This window comes from Gallinula chloropus (assembly GCF_964237585.1).
Source record: "Gallinula chloropus genome assembly, chromosome: 31".
NCBI lineage: Eukaryota > Metazoa > Chordata > Aves > Gruiformes > Rallidae > Gallinula > Gallinula chloropus.
Genome location: NC_140116.1, coordinates 2,859,055 through 2,876,824, shown reverse-complemented (window position 1 = coordinate 2,876,824; position 17,770 = coordinate 2,859,055). Strand labels below are relative to the sequence as shown.

General features: G+C 53.8%; 1 protein-coding gene across 1 annotated transcript; it reads left to right on the top strand.

Moving 5' to 3' along the window:
- Window positions 1-1,581: 1,581 nt before the first annotated feature.
- Window positions 1,582-10,019, top strand: LOC311202626 (A-kinase anchor protein 1, mitochondrial-like; the record flags this gene model as incomplete). Its single annotated transcript, XM_084277216.1, has 11 exons — window positions 1,582-1,858; window positions 2,012-2,113; window positions 3,089-3,222; window positions 3,700-3,826; window positions 4,193-4,323; window positions 4,725-4,902; window positions 5,190-5,340; window positions 5,519-5,586; window positions 6,308-6,381; window positions 6,687-7,024; window positions 9,958-10,019. 10 exons carry the CDS (start codon window positions 1,582-1,584, stop codon window positions 6,789-6,791), a joined length of 1,347 nt encoding a protein of 448 aa, XP_084133342.1. The 3' UTR covers window positions 6,792-7,024; window positions 9,958-10,019.
- Window positions 10,020-17,770: the final 7,751 nt, after the last annotated feature.

Here is a 17,770-nt window from a genome sequence, read left to right as displayed (position 1 = left end):
GACCTTGTTTAAAGAGCACGGGTCCTGTGAGTATGATGAACAGAGATACTTCAGGTTGCATTCATTCTCGCTTCTTTTATTACTAGGACTTTCCTGCTATGCCTATTCTCTTAAAAAATAGTAATTAAAAAATCAGTCCTGTATCTGCTGCAGATGGACTAATAAATCTCAAGTTTGACAGGATCTTGAATCTCCTGGCTTTGTCCCCACCTGCAAGACGTACATCCTGGTTTTCACCTGCTGCCCCCCTGTCTCAAGGCAACCAACTGTTGCCAAGCAAACACCCAACAGAGGTCTAGAATAGCAACGGTTGCCAGGGACCTCTGGTGACCAACCAGTGACACCTCTGTCAGAGGGGCATTAGTTGGGAGGTCACTTCCCAGAGCGGAAGCACTTCTAGTCTTGTCTGGGGAGATCACCTCTTGTCTTTTCAGGAGAGATCACCTCTAGTCTTGTTGTGGGGGATCACCTCCAGTCTTGTCTGGGGAGATCACCTCCAGTCTTGTCCGTGGAGATCACCTCCAGTCTTGTCTGGGGAGATCACCTCTTGTCTTGTAAGGGGAGATCACCTCCAGTCTTGTCTGGGGGGATCACCTCTTGTCTTGTCGGGGGGGATCACCTCCAGTCTTGTCTGGGGAGATCAACTCCAGTCTTGTCTGGGGAGATCACCTCTTGTCTTGTCTGGGGAGATCACCTCTAGTCTTGTCCGTGGAGATCAACTCCAGTCTTGTCTGGGGAGATCACCTCTTGTCTTGTCAGGGGAGATCACCTCCAGTCTTGTCTGGGGGGATCACCTCTTGTCTTGTCGGGGGGGATCACCTCCAGTCTTGTCAGGGGAGATCACCTCGAGCAGGTCACACACGACAGCATCCAGGTAGGTTTTGAAACCCTCCAGAGAAGGAGACTCCCCAGCCTCCCTGGGAAGCCTGGGAGGAATTTCCTTTTCTTCTCTTCTTCATTTCTTAAATCTTCTCTTTGATGGCTCAGTCGGGTGACAGTAGAGATGGTAAAGCTGGTATTTACTCAGTCTGCCCTTTCTCCAGACTTTATCCTACCTCCTGGGTCTGGGGTTCCTGAGGGCCCCTTTCAGACGGGTGGATCCTGTCCCTCTCCAACAGGTTGGAGTCACCAAAGAACATCCCCTTGTTGTCCAGGCCAAACCCCTGGCCTTAGTCCCAGCTGCGTAGCCAGGAGTTGAGAGGCGTGAGATTTCCCAGCCCGTTCAGTAGAAGGAGGAAAAGCCAACTTGGGCACCAGTGTTTTCCAGTCACACCCCCAGGGCTCTCTGGTCTGCCTTGATTCTGCCTGGTGAAATTGTTTGAAGTATAAAGGTGAAATAAGGTGAAATCCAGAAGTCTTGGTGCAAAATGTCCATATATCCCCAGTCTTAGGTAGGAACGTGTTGTGTGCTCTCTGGTAGGGACGTGAATTTAAGGAGCGGCTGGAAAACAACCCTGTTGGTGCTCACAGAAACACCTTCAGGCATTTATGTAGCTTCAGCCTTTGTGTTACTTTGCCAGTGATGACTGTAAGGTGCTTTCTTGTTTCTCCTCCCAGCTGTAATCCCTGAGGCTGTGTAAAATGGCTGGGCGCTTCCAGAGAGTCCTGCTGTGTGCCATACCTGGAGTGGTGGCACTTGCTGGCTGCTGGTGGCTGTACTGCCAAAGGAAGAAGTCTGCCAGCTCTAGTCAGGAAGAAAGAGCTGCTGAAGAGCAGCAGAAAGAAGTGCCAGCAGCGATCACTGAGGCCAGAGAGGCAGCCTCCAAGGAAGAGCAGTGCCCAGGGGATGAAACCTCGGCCTCCCTGCCCCTGGAGTTGGCAAGCGTTGCTTCCTCTGGCTGTGCACCTGCATCTGAAGGTGGGACGAGTGCGGAGGCCCCGTTGGAGATGTCGTGGTCTGATGCATCAGGCCAGCAGCTGGACTTGCTGAAGGCACCTGAAAGCCAAGATGTGCCTGCTGAGCAGAGCTCAGCACCAACAGAAAAACCTCCCGCCCTGGCTCTGCCTGAAGGCAGCATCGTGCCCCACAGTGAAGGCCTGCAGAAAGAGGATGAACTGGCCTTGCATCGTGGCGGTAGCAGGGCAGCAGGGATGGGTGAAGGTCCCTCGGGAGGTAAGGGATTTCAAAATCCTCCTACAAATACATGGGGACCAAGAGTTTTATGTGCTGTACCCCTTCTGCTTCAGAACATGTCCAGATCTATCCTCTCCATGTTTAACTTCCTCAGTAGAGGAAGATTTAGCCCTTGTACGGGTGGGTTTGCATTTGCTCTCGGAATTCCCATCGCTGTTGGCTCCGGTGTTAGCTGGGTGAATTTCAGGGTCTGCTGCAAAGGGGTGAATGGGCTGGTCCCCTTTCAGCACGGAGTTTGCTGTCCAAAGTGAAGCATGTGCTTGAGTAGCGCAGTGAAATGGGCCGTGTCTGGGTGCTGAACACCCCGCTGGTTTGAGACCTGCTCATGCGAATGGTTTCTGCTTCTGTTGAGGCAGCCTCCAGTAAGCACGGGGTCCTTCTGTCTTTATGGGCTGCTGCTGAATGGAAGCTGGATGGCAGCAGGTTTCTGAGGTGCTGCTGGGCGAGGCAGAGTTGTGCTCTGAGGAGCTGTGGTTGAGTCAGTCAGTTGCAGACCAAGTGCCCTGAACCCTGTCAGTTCCGTGTGAAGAGCTGGCATGGCCCCCCCACGTGCTGAACTCCCTGTGAAGAGCCCTGATGAAGCCATGGGGAACTGCAGAGTCCCTCTCTGCAGCAGCTCTGTTAGCGTGGCTCTCCTCACGCTGGTAGCTTTGACTTTGTGTCTTGGCTTGACTTTGTGCACCGTGGCACTGTTTGGAAGGAGTCCTGCTGAACTCAGGCCTCTGCTGCATTCCTAGAGCTGTGCAGCCTTTTCTTCAGGTCTAAAAGGAAACTTTGGGTAGGTGACGTGCAGCAGGACTTTCCCCTCTCTGAAATACCCCAGACCCCAGTACAGGAGCCTCCTGGCTGAGTGCAGAGGAGAAGCTCTGTGAAACGCTGCATTTTCCTGGCCTGGTGTCTGGTAGCTGGCTCAGGAGGGCTGTCTGAACTCTGACACGTGTGCATGTCTCGTAGACTTGGATGTCAAAACCATGGACTCTGTGGGCAGTGGCTGTGCCATGGGGAAGATGGTGACAGGCCAGAAGTCAAGGCCTGAAGAAACCTCCACCGAGCCTGACCTGGTCAGCTGGGAAATAGAGGTCCCAAGGGTAAGCAGCCGCTGGCCTGCTCGCACATCCTGCCCTGCGCTCCCTACCCATCTCCTGCTTCTTCCAGGCTGGTGCTGGCTCAGAGCCATCCCAGGGAGATCAGCAGCAAATAACAAGGACTGAAGTGTTTTGCATAGCGTTAGACTCAACAGGGGTGAAGAGCCAGTCCCAGCTGTAAGCATGAGGCGTCTCAGGGCTGTGTTCAGGGTATCACTGGCTCATTGTTCCCTGTTATCTTCCATCCATGTTGTTCTCCAAGATGTGAAGATGAATCTATGAAAATGAGCGGTATTTACTGGCCTGTATCTAGCCTGACTTATCCCAGACCAGCTCTGCACTGGTCCAGCATGGCCTTTACTTATCCTGCCTGGCCCTGCGCTACAGGAACTGGGCACATGGGTGAAATAAGCCCCAGCAGGGAGTGTGGTTTGACCTCCATTCCTTCTCTTGACTGCTGCTTTCCTCTCTTTCGCAAAGGGTTTAGTTGGCCGCTTGATTGGCAAACAAGGAAGATTCATGAACTTCCTAAAGCAAACATCTGGGGCCAAAATTTATGTCTCCTCACCACCTCATCTGCATGACTCTCAAGTCTGTCACATTGAAGGTAAGCGAAACGTCTCTGTGTTTGTGGTCCAATATGTAGCTCGGGGGCCAGAATGAGATGGGCAAGGAATTAAACAGCACGTATCTGCAAATGCAAGCCTTGCCTGTGAAGGATGTTACATTAATTGTGGGTGAAAACTACCTGCCAGTGAACTGGGTTCATCCTGGAAGCTAAAGCGGTGCGATTGGGGCCTGGTGGTCTTGAGTGTCTCACGTTGGTCTGACAGCCACCTACACGGCCGGTCTGTGGAACCTGAAGCTGTTGATGTGGTGCAGACAACTTTTGGCAGCTCTGTTTCTTCACGGGGTGGGGGGTGTCCTCAGCATAGCTGTGCCACAGACTTTCTACGGGACGTTTATCTTCCAGGCTTCCCTCAGCAAGTAGAAAAAGCACTGAGCCTGATTGGCCAGAAGTTCAGAAGTCTGCGCCTCACCAACGTCCACACTCCACCTCCACCAACACCACCAACGCCTCGTTTTCTCCCGACGACTTGCTGGGTAAGTCCCAGCTCTCTGGCTGCGCTGATGTCGGGGGCAAAGGCTGCTGTTGGTCACCGCTGTCGCAGTACACTCCATGCAGGTGGCTGGTTCACAGAGGCCCTCACAGCCAGGCTGGTTTTGTGTAGCTCTCTCTTGCCTGGCTTGTGTCACTGTAACGGGTCAGACTGATCTTCCTGTTGGAAGGTGGCCTTGCCCCAAGTCTGATGTCCTTGAGAGCAGCATGGAGTAACTTTATGCTCCTGATCCAGAGCAGCCTTTGGAAGTCAAATGCTGGAGTGGCAGGGATTTTGCACCCATGGCTGTCAGCCTCAGGCCACGCTGGTGGACCATGGAGTGGCTGTGAATGAAGCTTGTGTTGCAGTGAACTCTAACAAGATTTTCTTTCTTCCACGTGACAGCTGTGCCTCCCAGAGGGAACTGCTGTAGAAGTGGTGGTGTCAAACCAAGTCAATGCTGGCCACATGTTTTTACAGCAGCATACACACCCCACTTTCTGTGTCCTGCGTAGACTTGGCCAGCACATGAATGTCTGCTACTCCCAACCGGATATTCCCACTCTGCCAACTCCAGTAGAAGGCAAGTAACTCAATTGCTGAGACGCTGTTCACTTGAGAAACTTGTAGGGTTGTGCAAGAGCCTGATGCCCCTGAGCATGGTGGTGGCAGACAGACTTGAGAGTCCAAGGCAGCTCTGCTGAGTCGCAGCTGCAGGCGGGTCTGATGGAGGGGCAGGGGTGTGGAAGGGAGATGGGAGCAGCAGAAGGAATGCTGTTGGTGCTCAGGAGGTCGCTGCGCAGCGTGGCTGATCCACCCGAAGGGCTCGTTTCTGGGCATCCACTCACCCTGAGCTCTTGTGCTTTGCAGTTGGCACGATCTGCGCGGCTCCGGCTCTGGATGGGGTGTGGTTACGGGCTCAAGTCAATAGGTACTTTGAGGAGACAGGTGAAGTGGAGCTCCGCTACGTGGACTACGGAGGCTATGAGAGAGTGAAGATCCACCAGCTCAGGAAGATCAGGTCTGTAGCTCCTGCTGCTGCCACCGCTTGGATTGCTGGGAGCGTGGTCTGGGGTCTTTGGAGGGTCGTTACTTTTAAACTGAATTCCTGCTAAAGCAATTGATTAATTGCTGTAACCTTCAAGGACACAGGAGAAACTTAAATCCAACTTCTTTGGGTTTGTTCCCTTTTCTTCCAGGTCTGACTTCTTATCGCTGCCTTTCCAAGCAGCAGAAGTTTTACTGGATAACGTGGTCCCTCTGGCAGGTAACGGAGCTCTCGAGACGTACCCTGGGTGGTGCTCCGGCAGGTTTCCCTGGGTGCCAGCTGTGTACCAGCCATGATTCTGTCTCAGCCTTCTCCCTCCCCTGGCGAGCGCAGCCTCTGGAGGGACTGGAGTGAGGGCTGGAGAAACATATTTTCTTCCAAATGTGCGAGCGAGTGTGGCACAACCTGTCAGGCTCCAGGGGAGAGATGGGGAAGGGCCAGGCTTTCTCCTGTGTGGAGGGAGGAGAGAAGGAATGACTTTACTGAGGAGCAGGTTGGCAGGATGGGCAGGGTATAGGTGAAGTAGCTGGAGCTACTCTGCCACCTTCTGTCCCGCAGGAGTTCCCAAGGCAAACTTCGCTTTTAATCTGCTAGACAAACACCTGAGATTTTCCTACTAGTCAGAGTCAAAACAGCAATGGCAGATGAAAAGTCTGCTCTTCTGCCTTTCAAGCCTCCCAATTCACCCGCTGCTGGTGTTCACATGAAGGTGGCTTTAGAAAGCGCTCGGTCCTTTCCCTTCGGCAGCACAGCAGGGATAATACTTGTGTGACCTCCAGCTCGATAGGCTGGGTCCAGCAAATGCCTCGAGCGGTGGCAGGGGAGGGTTCTCTGGCTGGGCTGCAGTCGGAGGTCAGGCAGGGTTGGTTGCATAGTCCCTCCTGGCCTGTGAAGCCTGGCCCCATCTCATCTGCTGTCTCCCGCTCTGCTCTCTCCACAGACGAGGACCACTTCTCATCCCAAGCAGACGCTGCTGTTGTGGAGATGACCAGAGGCGCAGTCCTGCTGGCGCAGGTCAGTGGGAGCTGTCTGGGAAAGCCTTGCTGCTGCTTTGAGTGCTGCTGTTGTCCCCTCTCCCCCAGCATCCTGTGTGTGCTCCAGGCCAGAACAAAGGCCCAGCTTGGACGCCCGGCTGCTGGGCAGGGCTCTGTTGGAGAAACCTTGGTGCTGAGACCTTCCTGGTGCAGCATCGGCAGCGCTGTGGCTGACGCTGGCCGTGCCAACTCTGTGGCTCAGGGCAGGGCACTGCTGAGAATCGCTCAGGCTCGCGACCAGGACTGGTGTCTGTCTGCACGCTGATGTCGGTCTGTCTTTTCCAGGTCACAAATTATGACAGTGCAACAGGTCTGCCACTGGTAGAGCTCTGGAACTCGATGGGAGATGAGGTGCGTCTGGCCACATGCCTGTTTATTCGACACTGTTAGAGTTGACGATGGTGATGCAGAGGGTGGCATAGCAACTGGCTGATGGTTCTTCCCAGTGGCCTGTTCACCTTTCTACTTCTTTTCCCCCCCTTTAGATGCTGTCAGTGAACAGAGCTCTAGTAGAAAGAGGACTGGCTCAGCAAAACAGACTCAGCACAGAATAAAAGTGATTTATTACTACTACAACTACACACCCAGTGAACCGGAGTCAAGATAATGAGAAGCACAGCCAGGTCTTAAAGCACCTTCCCCTCACCCCTCTCTTCTTAGCAGCCTAAAGTACTTTCACAATCTTATTCCCTTCTTCCCCCCCTAACATGGTGTGTGGTGGGGCAGGGAATGGGGGTTTTCAGTCTGTTCCTCCTGAGTTCCTTCTTAGCTGGGGGGGCATTCCACACATCCACCCTCTTCACCTGCGGCACTGTGGTGTCCCACCCACAGGGGACAGTCCTCCAACTTCTCCAGCATGAGTCCTCTCTACTGGGGAGTCATCTCCTCACCACAGGCCTCTCAGTAGGACTCCTTTCCATGGGTGCTGACCTTCGGGCCCAGACTGCTCCAGCCTGGTCCCCCACAGAGTCACAAGTCCCCCAGCAAACCTGCCTATGCGTGGATCAACCTCTCCACAGGCCATAGATGGTCTCTGCTCCCCATCCTTATCCATGGGCTGTGAGGGGACACCCACTCCACCATGGTCTTCTCCACAGGCTGCAGGGGAATCTCTCTCTCCGGCACCTGGAGGGCCTCATTCTCCTTCCCCCTCCCTCCTTCCTCCCTGGCTTCTTACATCTTCTCACTCCCTTCTCTGGTGGAAAAATCCACCTGCCTGTGGGGTTTTTCTCCTCACTGTGATTCCCAGAGGTGCTGTGACCATCACCGACTGGCTCAGCCCTGGTCAGCAGCAGCTCTGGCCTTGAATTGGCCGATGTTTCCTCTCTAAGTCCTGCAGAGAGCTTCTGGCTGCTGCTTGCAGGAGCCATCTCAGCAGCACAGCTACACAAAACTGCAACAGCTGTGAATCTGTAAATAGAAAGGAGATTGAGGGGGGCTTCAGGTAGGCAAACGTGGCAGTGCTAACAAACAGGGAGACCACCTCCAGGTAAGGGAGGCATGTGGAAAAGGCTTTGTGCCATCCCTACTCCGAGGGGATCCTCAGCACCGACCTGAAGATCTGAACACAGGACACCATGATGAACACAAACCACCCAAAACCTAAACAATCTCTGACCACAGTTTCACTGAGATAGGGCCGTGAGCAAGAGAGCTTGAGGATCTGGGGGATGTCACAGAAGAACTGGTCAGCAGCATTGCCTTGGCAGAGGGACACTGAAAATGGATTGGCAGTGTGGAGCAGAGCATTGTGAAGAGCAGCTCTGTGACAAGGAGCTGGCTGGAGGGCCGGGCTCAGAGAGTGGTAGTAAATGGAGTTAAATCCAGCTGGTGACCGGTCACGAGTGGTGTTCCCCAGGGGTCGGTGCTGGGGCCTGTCCTCTTCAATATCTTTATTGATGACCTAGATGAGGGCATTGAGTGCACCCTCAGTCAGTTTGCAGATGACACTAAATTGGCTGGGAGTGTGGATCTGCCTGGGGGTAGCGAGGCCCCACAGAGGGATCTGGACAGGCTGGAGAGCTGGGCTGAAGCCAATGGCATGAGGTTCAACAAGAGCAAATGCCGAGTCCTGCACTTTGGCCACAACAACCCCAGGCAGCGCTATAGGCTTGGGGCGGAGTGGCTGGAGGACTGTGTGGAGGAAATGGACCTGGGGGTACTGATTGATGCCCGGCTGAACATGAGCCGACAGTGTGCGCGGGTGGCCAAGAAGGCCAACGGCATCCTGGCTTGCATCAAAAATAGTGTTACTAGTAGGAACAGGGAGGTCATTGTCCCCCTGTACTCAGCACTTGCGAGGCCGCATCTCGAGTACTGTGTTCAGTTTTGGGCCCCTCACTACAGGAAAGACATTGAGGCCCTGGAACGCGTTCAGAGGAGGGCTACTAAGCTGGTGAGGGGTCTGGAACACAGGCCTTACGAGGAGTGGCTGAGGGAGCTGGGATTGTTCAGCCTGGAGAAGAGGAGGCTCAGGGGAGACCTTATAGCTCTCTATATCTTCCTGAAGGGAGGTTGTAGTGAGCTGGGGGTCGGCCTCTTCTCCCGTGTAGACAGCGACAGAACTAGAGGGAATGGTATCAAGCTGCGCCAGGGGAGATTCAGGCTGGACATTAGGAAGCACTACTTCTCTGAAAGGGTAGTCAGGCACTGGAATGCACTGCCCAGGGAGGTGGTGGAGTCACCGACCCTGGGGGTGTTCAAGGAAAGACTAGATGTTGTATTGAGGGACATGGTTTAGTGGGAGCTAGTAGTAATAGGTGAATGGTTGGACTAGATGATCTTTTAGGTCTTTTCCAACCTTGATAATTCTGTGATTCTGTGATTCTGTGACAATATTTTTAAGTGGAAAAATAAAAATTAGCATCAGCTTTTTTTCTGCCAGAGAATGGAGTGAGAAAGTGTAAGGAACTTTGCAGAATACAAGGTCAGTGAAGAAGGTCCTCCAAGCCCTGTAGCTGAGTTTCACCCACAGCCCGTGGAGAAGACCATGGTGACTGAGGCTGTTCCCCCGCAGCCCATGCTGGATGATGTAGAACAGTGATTCTACTCACAGAGTGTAGAGGTCCCCACGCCTGAGCAGATGCAGACACTGAAGGAGGCTGTGACCTCCTAGGAAGCCTGTGCTGCAGCAGGTTTGCTGGCAGGGCTGTGGAGGCCCCATGCTGGCACAGTCTGTTGCTGAAGGACGGCACCCCATTCAGATGACCCACACTGGAAAAGCTGGTGATGATCAGAAGCTATGTGGGAAGGGCTCATGTGGGAAGGTTCATGGATGACTGTCTCCCATGGGTGGGACCCAAAACTGGAGCAAGGGGAGACTGTGAGGAGTCCTCCTTCTGAGGAGGAAGGAGCGGCCGAGACAATGTGTGATGAACTGACCCCAATGCCCATTCCCTGTCCCTCTGTGCTGCTGAATCGGAGGAAGGAGAAAATGAGAGTGACGTGGATCCTGGGAAAAAGAGGGTGGGATGTGAGTAGGTGCTTTAATATTTATTTTTTTTTCTGTCTCTGCCTTTCTCTCCCATTGCTCCTGCCCCTGCTCCCCATCCTGAAGCGAAGTGACACTGTCACCCCTCAGGCACTCGCTGGCAGAGAAGCTGCGATGGGCAAGGTGGAAGAACATTAGACGTAGAGGGGCTCTTTCCAGTGTTGATTGTAATAAAAATGTAAAAGCTCAACAGGCCTTATTCGTTCTCACCACCAGAAATGTTTCTGATGGAAATGTTTTTGAAATATGGTAGGGGAAAGCTTGGCTTGCCCTGTGAGCAGTCAGGAGTTGGGCTCCATGATCCCTAAGGGTCCCTTCCCACTCAGTGTAGTCTAGGATTCCAGGATTTTATTTGGTCACAAGCATCATCACGACAGTTGCCTCCTGACAGCACCACACACGGCCCTGGTGTCTCTGTTGCCCTTATCAGTAACACGGCCGTTGTGCCTCTCTCCCCCTCCATGACAAGTGCCGGGCTCTGGCACTCTTGGCAGCCCAAGGCCTGGACAACCACGTCTGCACGGCACCTCTGATTTCTGGGCGGCCACATTCCTTCTGGTGACAGCTTTGCCCAGTTTGCAGCCATGAATGGCCAAGCCCATAGGACCGACTGCTCAGACCGGGGTGCCAGGCCCAGGTGCCTCACTCTGCCCCCTTTGCTGGGTCTAGCTCAGTGCACAGGGGTCTGAGAAGCCTCCCTGAGGGTGGGGGTGCAGAGGGGTCGAGTCGAGGGGCCTGTGGGGCCTTGGACCCTCGTTAGGATCAGCCGCAGGTGATGCTGGCTCACCCCGTGCCACCTCAGCAGGCCGCCAGCAAGCGGCTGGCTCCTGGAACAGTCCTGCAGCTTCTCTGGGCCTCAAGAAGCCCCAAAGAGCGCTCTTTGCTGGCCCTTTTTTGCTGCAGATCACTTCCCAGTGCGGGCATCCCGGCATTGGAGCTGGTTTCCTCAGTGAGGAGGAGACTGCAGCTTCTGCTCCCGCTTGCCTTTTGTGAAGCCTATACGGGTAACCAGTGTCAGTGGGCTCCTGTGCCTCCCCAAAAGCCATCCCAAGCAGACTCCTCGGGCCAGGCCTATACATAAAACTCCAGGGATGGGGATTGACGAGGAGGGGACCTGGGGGGCAGGCCCTCTGCCCAAGGGGCAGCAAAATAGCACAGGGCAGTCATCCACAGGAAAAGGACGCTCCCCTCACCACAAAACCTCATTATTCTCTCCCATTAAATTGATTAAAGGGGGAATCAAGCAGCTATCATTCCTATGACAGTGTCAATCCTATCAAGGGCTAATTGCACTGAAGGAGCTGATGGATACCTTTAAGCCTGGAGATCAGTTTCCTTTTAGAAGAAATAATGAGGGTTTGAAGGGCTATTCAGACCCTGTCAAAAGGCAAAAGTTAGGGAACAAAATATCTATATCATTTTGAAAAGCCATATAGAGTGTCTCCTTAGGTTTTGCACTACCAACCACTTCACATAAAAAAAAAATTGGGAGAAATGGGCAGATAGAGTGACCAATAATGGGAATGCAGTCTCTTTCTGCTAATTAGTGGCTGACTGATCTCTTTCCCATGTGAGTAGGTCAGGTTTCTTGTGTGATTTTAGTCACCTAGTAAGACCAGAAAAAAAAATAATGCATTCCTCTTCCAGACAGGTAAATCTAAACAAAGTCCTTGAGCTTCCCTGGATGTGCACAGTCCTGATCCCGTCTGTAGTGCTGGGGAGCACAGAGCAATAAATCCTTTACCGGTGACAAGTCTCCCTTTGGTCTGATTCCCGGGGTGGGGGGGATGGGGGGGGTTGGGGGGTTGGAGGGTTGGGTCTTTTCCTTTCCAGCTGCTGTCTCTTGCCAGATGAAGAAGGGCCATTCCTTACCGCCTTGGAGGAACCTTTATTTGAATTCCATGGGCTCCCAAGGAGTCATTCCTGGTCTTCAGTTTTGGGTACGGATGAATGGAGGTGACACACAGTTTCCATCACATGAAATCCACACTCATGGAGAAGGGGATCTTGGCAACTCTCCTCCACCCCCAGTAATTCCCATGGGAGCTGGGACCAGCAGCGCCCAGGAAGAAGGTGCCTATTTTGTGCCCACCAGGACTGGGGAAAGAGGAATCCCATCTCTGGTGGGTTTGTGAAAGCCATAGGCCAGAGCTGCATCCCCTTCCAGCCCCAGGGCTGCAAAGCAAAGATGAGGTGCCTGGAGTGGCTCGCCTGAACCCCTTCCTTTCACAGGGGTAGAGTCCCCTCCCTGTCCCTGCCTGGAGGTCCTGCCTCATGCGGAGACAAGGAAAGATGATTATCCTGCCCAGCTCTGGTTTGATCGGGAGAAAGGACTCTGCTGGAGAGAAGGATTTCTCCCTAGCTGAGGGAGATGGGGATGGGATGGGATCACAGAATGATCCCCATGAGGCCTGAGGCACCAGGAGGGAGCCTAGAAGAACTGGTCTTCTCCTGCTGAGCTGGGCCAGGCTCCTGGGATGGAGGGAGCTCATGGCAACCCAGCAGCACTGCAGAGAGACAGCTCTGCCCAGGAGCAGCTCCTCTGCCCAGCGCACTGGCCTTATTCTCGAAGCTTTAAGGATGCTGAGAATCAGTATTTCTGCCTGGGAAAAGGGGAGGTTTGTGGTTAGCCTGGCCTTGGGAGCAGCCAAACGCAACGTACGTAAACATCCAGTTGTACTTAGGGGCCCATTGAGAGTGATAAAATCTGTATTAGCTGGGACACCACCCCCTGACGGGGTGGCACCAAGAAACTCGAATGGAGCGCTTGGATAGAATGTTACTGTAATAGCTATACAGTTTCAGAGGGTGCAGCCAAAACCCTGGCTCTTCAGGAAAGAGCTGCTTTACAAACTGAAACCAGTACAACTTCCCCTGGGCTGCAAATCCCCCCACCCCCAACCCCGTTTTCAGAACAGTTACTGAATGCTTGGATTCGGATGATGCTGCTAAAAGAGAGGGCAAAACATGGGAACATCGAGCTGTTGCCTTGCAAATAAAGACCAAACAAAAAATCATCGCTGAAGGGGAGGGTAGTGCTCAAGTAGGAGAACTGGTAGTAGTATGGAGTGTGTTTCAACACGAGGCATAATCTCCTTCTCCTGTCCGTATCTACACTGACTCTTTCGCTGCCTTCAAGGGATGTACGGAATCGCTTCCATTGGGAACACAATGGGTGGGAAGTCAACCAAGTACCTGTCTGGCCAAAGGGAAATGGCAAGATACCTGAACTATTGCAAAGCAAGGGAATTGGGCAGTGGCATAGGTCCCTGGCAGCAGCCCAGCCCAGCCCAGACTGAGAAGGAAGAGTGGGAACAAAGGGGAGTGGGGCTCAGGGCAGGGCCCACAGAATGCGGCCCATGGAACATGAGTGATGCAACGAACAGGAGGGCAGGTGGAGCGAACGGGCAGGAAAGGGCTCTCCTCCCATTGGCTCCATGGGCTGCCCATCCAGAGGGTGGAACGCCCCTTTCCCTCGGTTGCGGAGTGCCCGCGTCACCATGCCCCATGGCTCCAGCCGCCGAGCAGCCTCTCGCCCTCATTCCCTGTGTGCCCTGGGCAGAGGCGCCACAGCCGTGCAGCTGTCTGCGTGGTGGAGCTCCTGAGAGAGAGCAAGGAGCAGTATTGCCAGTGCAATTAGAGACATGTTCCGATCAATATGGGATGCCCTGATGGGCTGGGGGTGGCTGTGGCAGGCCGGGCTTCCTCCTCACGCTCCAGAGGGTTATTTTCTGGCACCTCTTGAGGCGGCTCGGGACCCAAATTCAAGAGAGGGTGCCGGTAAAATGGTGAGGGGTGAGAGCAGTGGCCAGGCCGGGTCTTCTGGAGAATCCAGGGCGGGTTCCAGGGTTGGTACCAGGGCCGGTAGGAGGCTGAGGACGAGTGCAGCAGTGGGGCGGCCTGGGCAAGGCATTCAGCGCTGGCCCGGAGGTGACAGGGCTCTCCGGGGGAAGGCTGGAGCTGCCACTGTCAGTGAGGAGCTGTGGTCGGGGTCGTGTGGCGCTGCAGCTCCGCTTGGCGAGGGGTCAGAGCTGCTGCGGGGATGGGGGGGACACTGGAACAACAGGCAGGTCCAGTGACGGGCTCCTGTCACCAATCCGTGACCTTGGTCACAGCGCCATACCCTGCCCTTCCCAAGGGACTCCCTGGGAGCCTTCCCTTGATGGGACACTTGGAAGCGAGCCTAAAACCGCTCCCTGTCCCCCTTCCCCCATTCCCCTCGTGCTCCCCAGGGCTGCCCTCGCTGTGGAACCGAAACGTCTCGCCGGCACTGGCGAGCCCATCCCGGAGAGGATGTGTGCCACTCCCCGACAGCCCTGAACCCTGCCAGGGATCCAGGGGCAGCCACAGCTTCTCTGGGCACCCTGTGCCAAGGCCTCCTCCCCCCGGCCCTTCACCCAGGAAGGATTTCTTCCAAACAGCTCAGCTAAATGTACCCTCTTTCAGCTTGAAGCCGTCGCCCCTTGGCCTGTCCCTGCACTCCCTGGGGACCAGTCCCTCTCCCACTTCACTGTAGGACCCCAGAGCGGGGTAGAGGGGCAGAATCCCCCCTCCTCATCCTGCAGGCCACAGTGTCTTTGATGCAACCCAGGGCCCTGTTGGCCTTCTGGGGACTATTCTGTGACACCATTGCAGGAAGTGAGCAGCAAGATGGTAAAAATGGGAGTATTTCACCTGACCTGGGATGACAAGCAGTGGGAAATGAAAGAATAGCTCTTGGCCTGGCACATGCCAAAAGGCCACCAGTCGAGTGGTTCCTCAGAGGTGGTGTAGGAGATACGGTGTGCAGCACATCAGCTGCCGATGTCACAGTAGTGACTGAATTCAAAAGTCATCTCAGGAAAAAGGAACTTGAATGTTCTTTGAGACCAGGAGCATTAACAACAGGGACAGAGGCCACAGGGAAGAATTTACAGGATTTGCACACAGTGCTGGAAAAATAACATCTGACACCATATCCCTCCCAAGAAACCCACCCAAACCTAAACCTAATTGAACTAAAACACCAAGGCAGTTTCCTTCAAGGGTTGTTTCTGCTTTAGAGCTCATTTTTACCAGTTTGTATATTAATAGTGATAAAAGGATCCAGTTTGAGCAATGGATGTGATTTAGGGGGTGCTGTTGCACCTCTTTGGTGTCATTTTCTGGTGCTCCCTGCCCATCCCATGCAGACACAGAAAGGTTCTGAATAAATGGCTTTTAATGGAAAACCAGAACAAAACAGTCATCAATGGTACTAAATCCATAATCAACACCCTTCTTCCCTCCCTCCCTCCCTCCCTCCCTCCCTCCCACCATCCTAACCTGTCATGTCCCCCCCATCCCTGCAACAGATCTAAGAGCGATGGCACTGCCTGGCAAGCTGTCCTCTTCCATATATATGTCGCAGCCTATGACACTGTCCACATCCATGGGGACAGGAGAGATGTCAAAGACTTCCACACTGTCCACATCCATGGGCACAGGACCACCTGGGTGGCTGACAGTGCCCAGGGATGCCCCCAAGGGCTTACCAGTACAGGACTGGCTGGACTGGCTGCAGCGCCCTGTGAGATGGTGGTATTAGGGAAGGGATGCTGGCAGTCCTGCTGCTGACCCCTGATGGGCGTGGGGCAGGAACAGCTGTGGTTGTCCCTGGGTGGCTGTTGGTCTGAGCAGCCTGCTGGTCATCTGCAGCTGTGGGGTCCCTGAAGGGCACTGACTGATGGAGAAGCAGTGCCATGGCTGATCTTGGAGGTGGCTGACAGTGCAGCACATCTGGTGCTGATCCACTGGCGGTTGCAGAGGTGGAGGTTGAAGCAGCTGCCCCACAGGCCGTTTTGGGGATCTGCAAGGACAGACCTGCTGCTGGCCAAGGCTGAGCCAATCAGTGATGGTGGTTGTGCCTCTATGAAAACATATTTAAATAGCAGAAAAAGCTGTAAGCAGCTGCTTTTTACCAGCAGAGAAAGGAATGGGAACATGTGAGAAGCTCTGCAGCCCCCAAGGTCAGCGCAGAAGGAGGACAGGAGGTGCTCCATGTGCCAGAGGAGAGACCCCTCTGCAGCCTGTGGAAAAGACCGTGGTGAAGCAAGTTGTCCCCCAGCAGCCTATGGAGGATGAGGAGAAGCAAAGTTCCCCCCATAGGCTGTGGAGGATCCCACGCTGGAGTGGGTGGAGACATATGGAAGATGCTGTGACCCAGTGGGGAGCCCATCCTGGAGCAATGTCCTGTCAGCACCTGCAGCCCATGGAGAGGGAGGCCCAAACCAGAGCAGGATTGCTGTGGGGACGTGTGACCCCGTGAGTGACGAAGCTGAAGCAGTCTGGGCCCAAGAGACTGACCCCATGGAAGGGACCCACACTGGGGCTGTTTTACTGATATAAAATGCCAAGGCAGTTTCCTGAGAGGGATGTTTCTGCTTTACAGCTCGATTTTACCAGATTATAAATTAATAGTGACAAATGGATCCGATTTCAGCAATGGATGTGATTTGGGGGGTGCTCTTGCACCTCTCTGGTGTCGTTTTCTGGTGCCCCCTGCACTCCCTGCTCATCACATGCAGACACAGAAAGGTTCTCAATAAATGACTTTTAATGGAAAAGCAGAACAAAAGAGTCAACAAAGGTACTAAATCCATCATCAAAAACTTTCTTCCTTTCTTCCCACCCACCACCCTTCCCTCTCATGTTCCCCCATCCCTGCAACAGAGCTGAGTAAGATGGCAGTGCCTGGCAGGCTGTCCTATTCCATGGGGACATCGGTGTCCAGCGAGATGTCACAGCCTGTGACACTGTCCACATCCATGGGGACTGGGGTGGTGTTGAAGTCCAGTGTGTCCACATCCATGGGCACAGGCGAGATGTCACAGCCCACTTCCAACCCCGCCACCACCCACCATCTGTGACTGGGAGCTCCGGGACGCCGGCACCGGTTCACACCCGGGAAGGCATCCCCGTGTCTCCAAAACCCTACGCCGGGAATGGCCCTTCTTCATCATCTGGCAAGAGACAGCAGCTGGAAAGGAAAAGGCCCAATCCCCCCCAACCACCCCTGGGAATCAGACCAAAGGGAGACTTGTCACCGGTAAAGGATTTATTGCTCTGTGCTCCCCAGCACTACAGACGGGATCAGGACTGTGCACATCCAGGGAAGCTCAAGGACTTTGTTTAGATTTCCCTGTCTGGAAGAGAAATACATTATTTTTTTTTCTGGTCTTACTAGGTGACTAAAATCACACAAGAAACCTGACCTACTCACATGGGAAAGAGATCAGTCAGCCACTAATTAGCAGAAAGAGACTGCATTCCCATTATTGGTCACTCTATCTGCCCATTTCTCCCTTTTTTTTTTTTTATGTGAAGTGGTTGGTAGTGCAAAACCTAAGGAGACACTCTATATGGCTTTTCAAAATGATATAGATATTTTGTTCCCTAACTTTTGCCTTTTGACAGGGTCTGAATAGCCCTTCAAACCCTCATTATTGCTTCTATAAGGAAACTGATCTCTGGGCTTAAAGGTATCCATCAGCTCCTTCAGTGCAGTTAGCCCTTGATAGGATTGACACTGTCATAGGAATGATAGCTGATAGGAAGATCAGTCTGACCCGTTACAGTGACACAAGCCAGGCAAGAGAGAGCTACACAAAACCAGCCTGGCTGTGAGGGCCTCTGTGAACCAGCCACCTGCATTGAGCATTCTGCGACAGCGGTGACCAACAGCAGCCTTTGCCCCCGACATCAGCGCAGCCAGAGAGCTGGGACTTACCCAGCAAGTCGTCGGGAGAAAACGAGGCGTTGGTGGTGTTGGTGGAGGTGGAGTGTGGACGTTGGTGAGGCGCAGACTTCTGAACTTCTGGCCAATCAGGCTCAGTGCTTTTTCTACTTGCTGAGGGAAGCC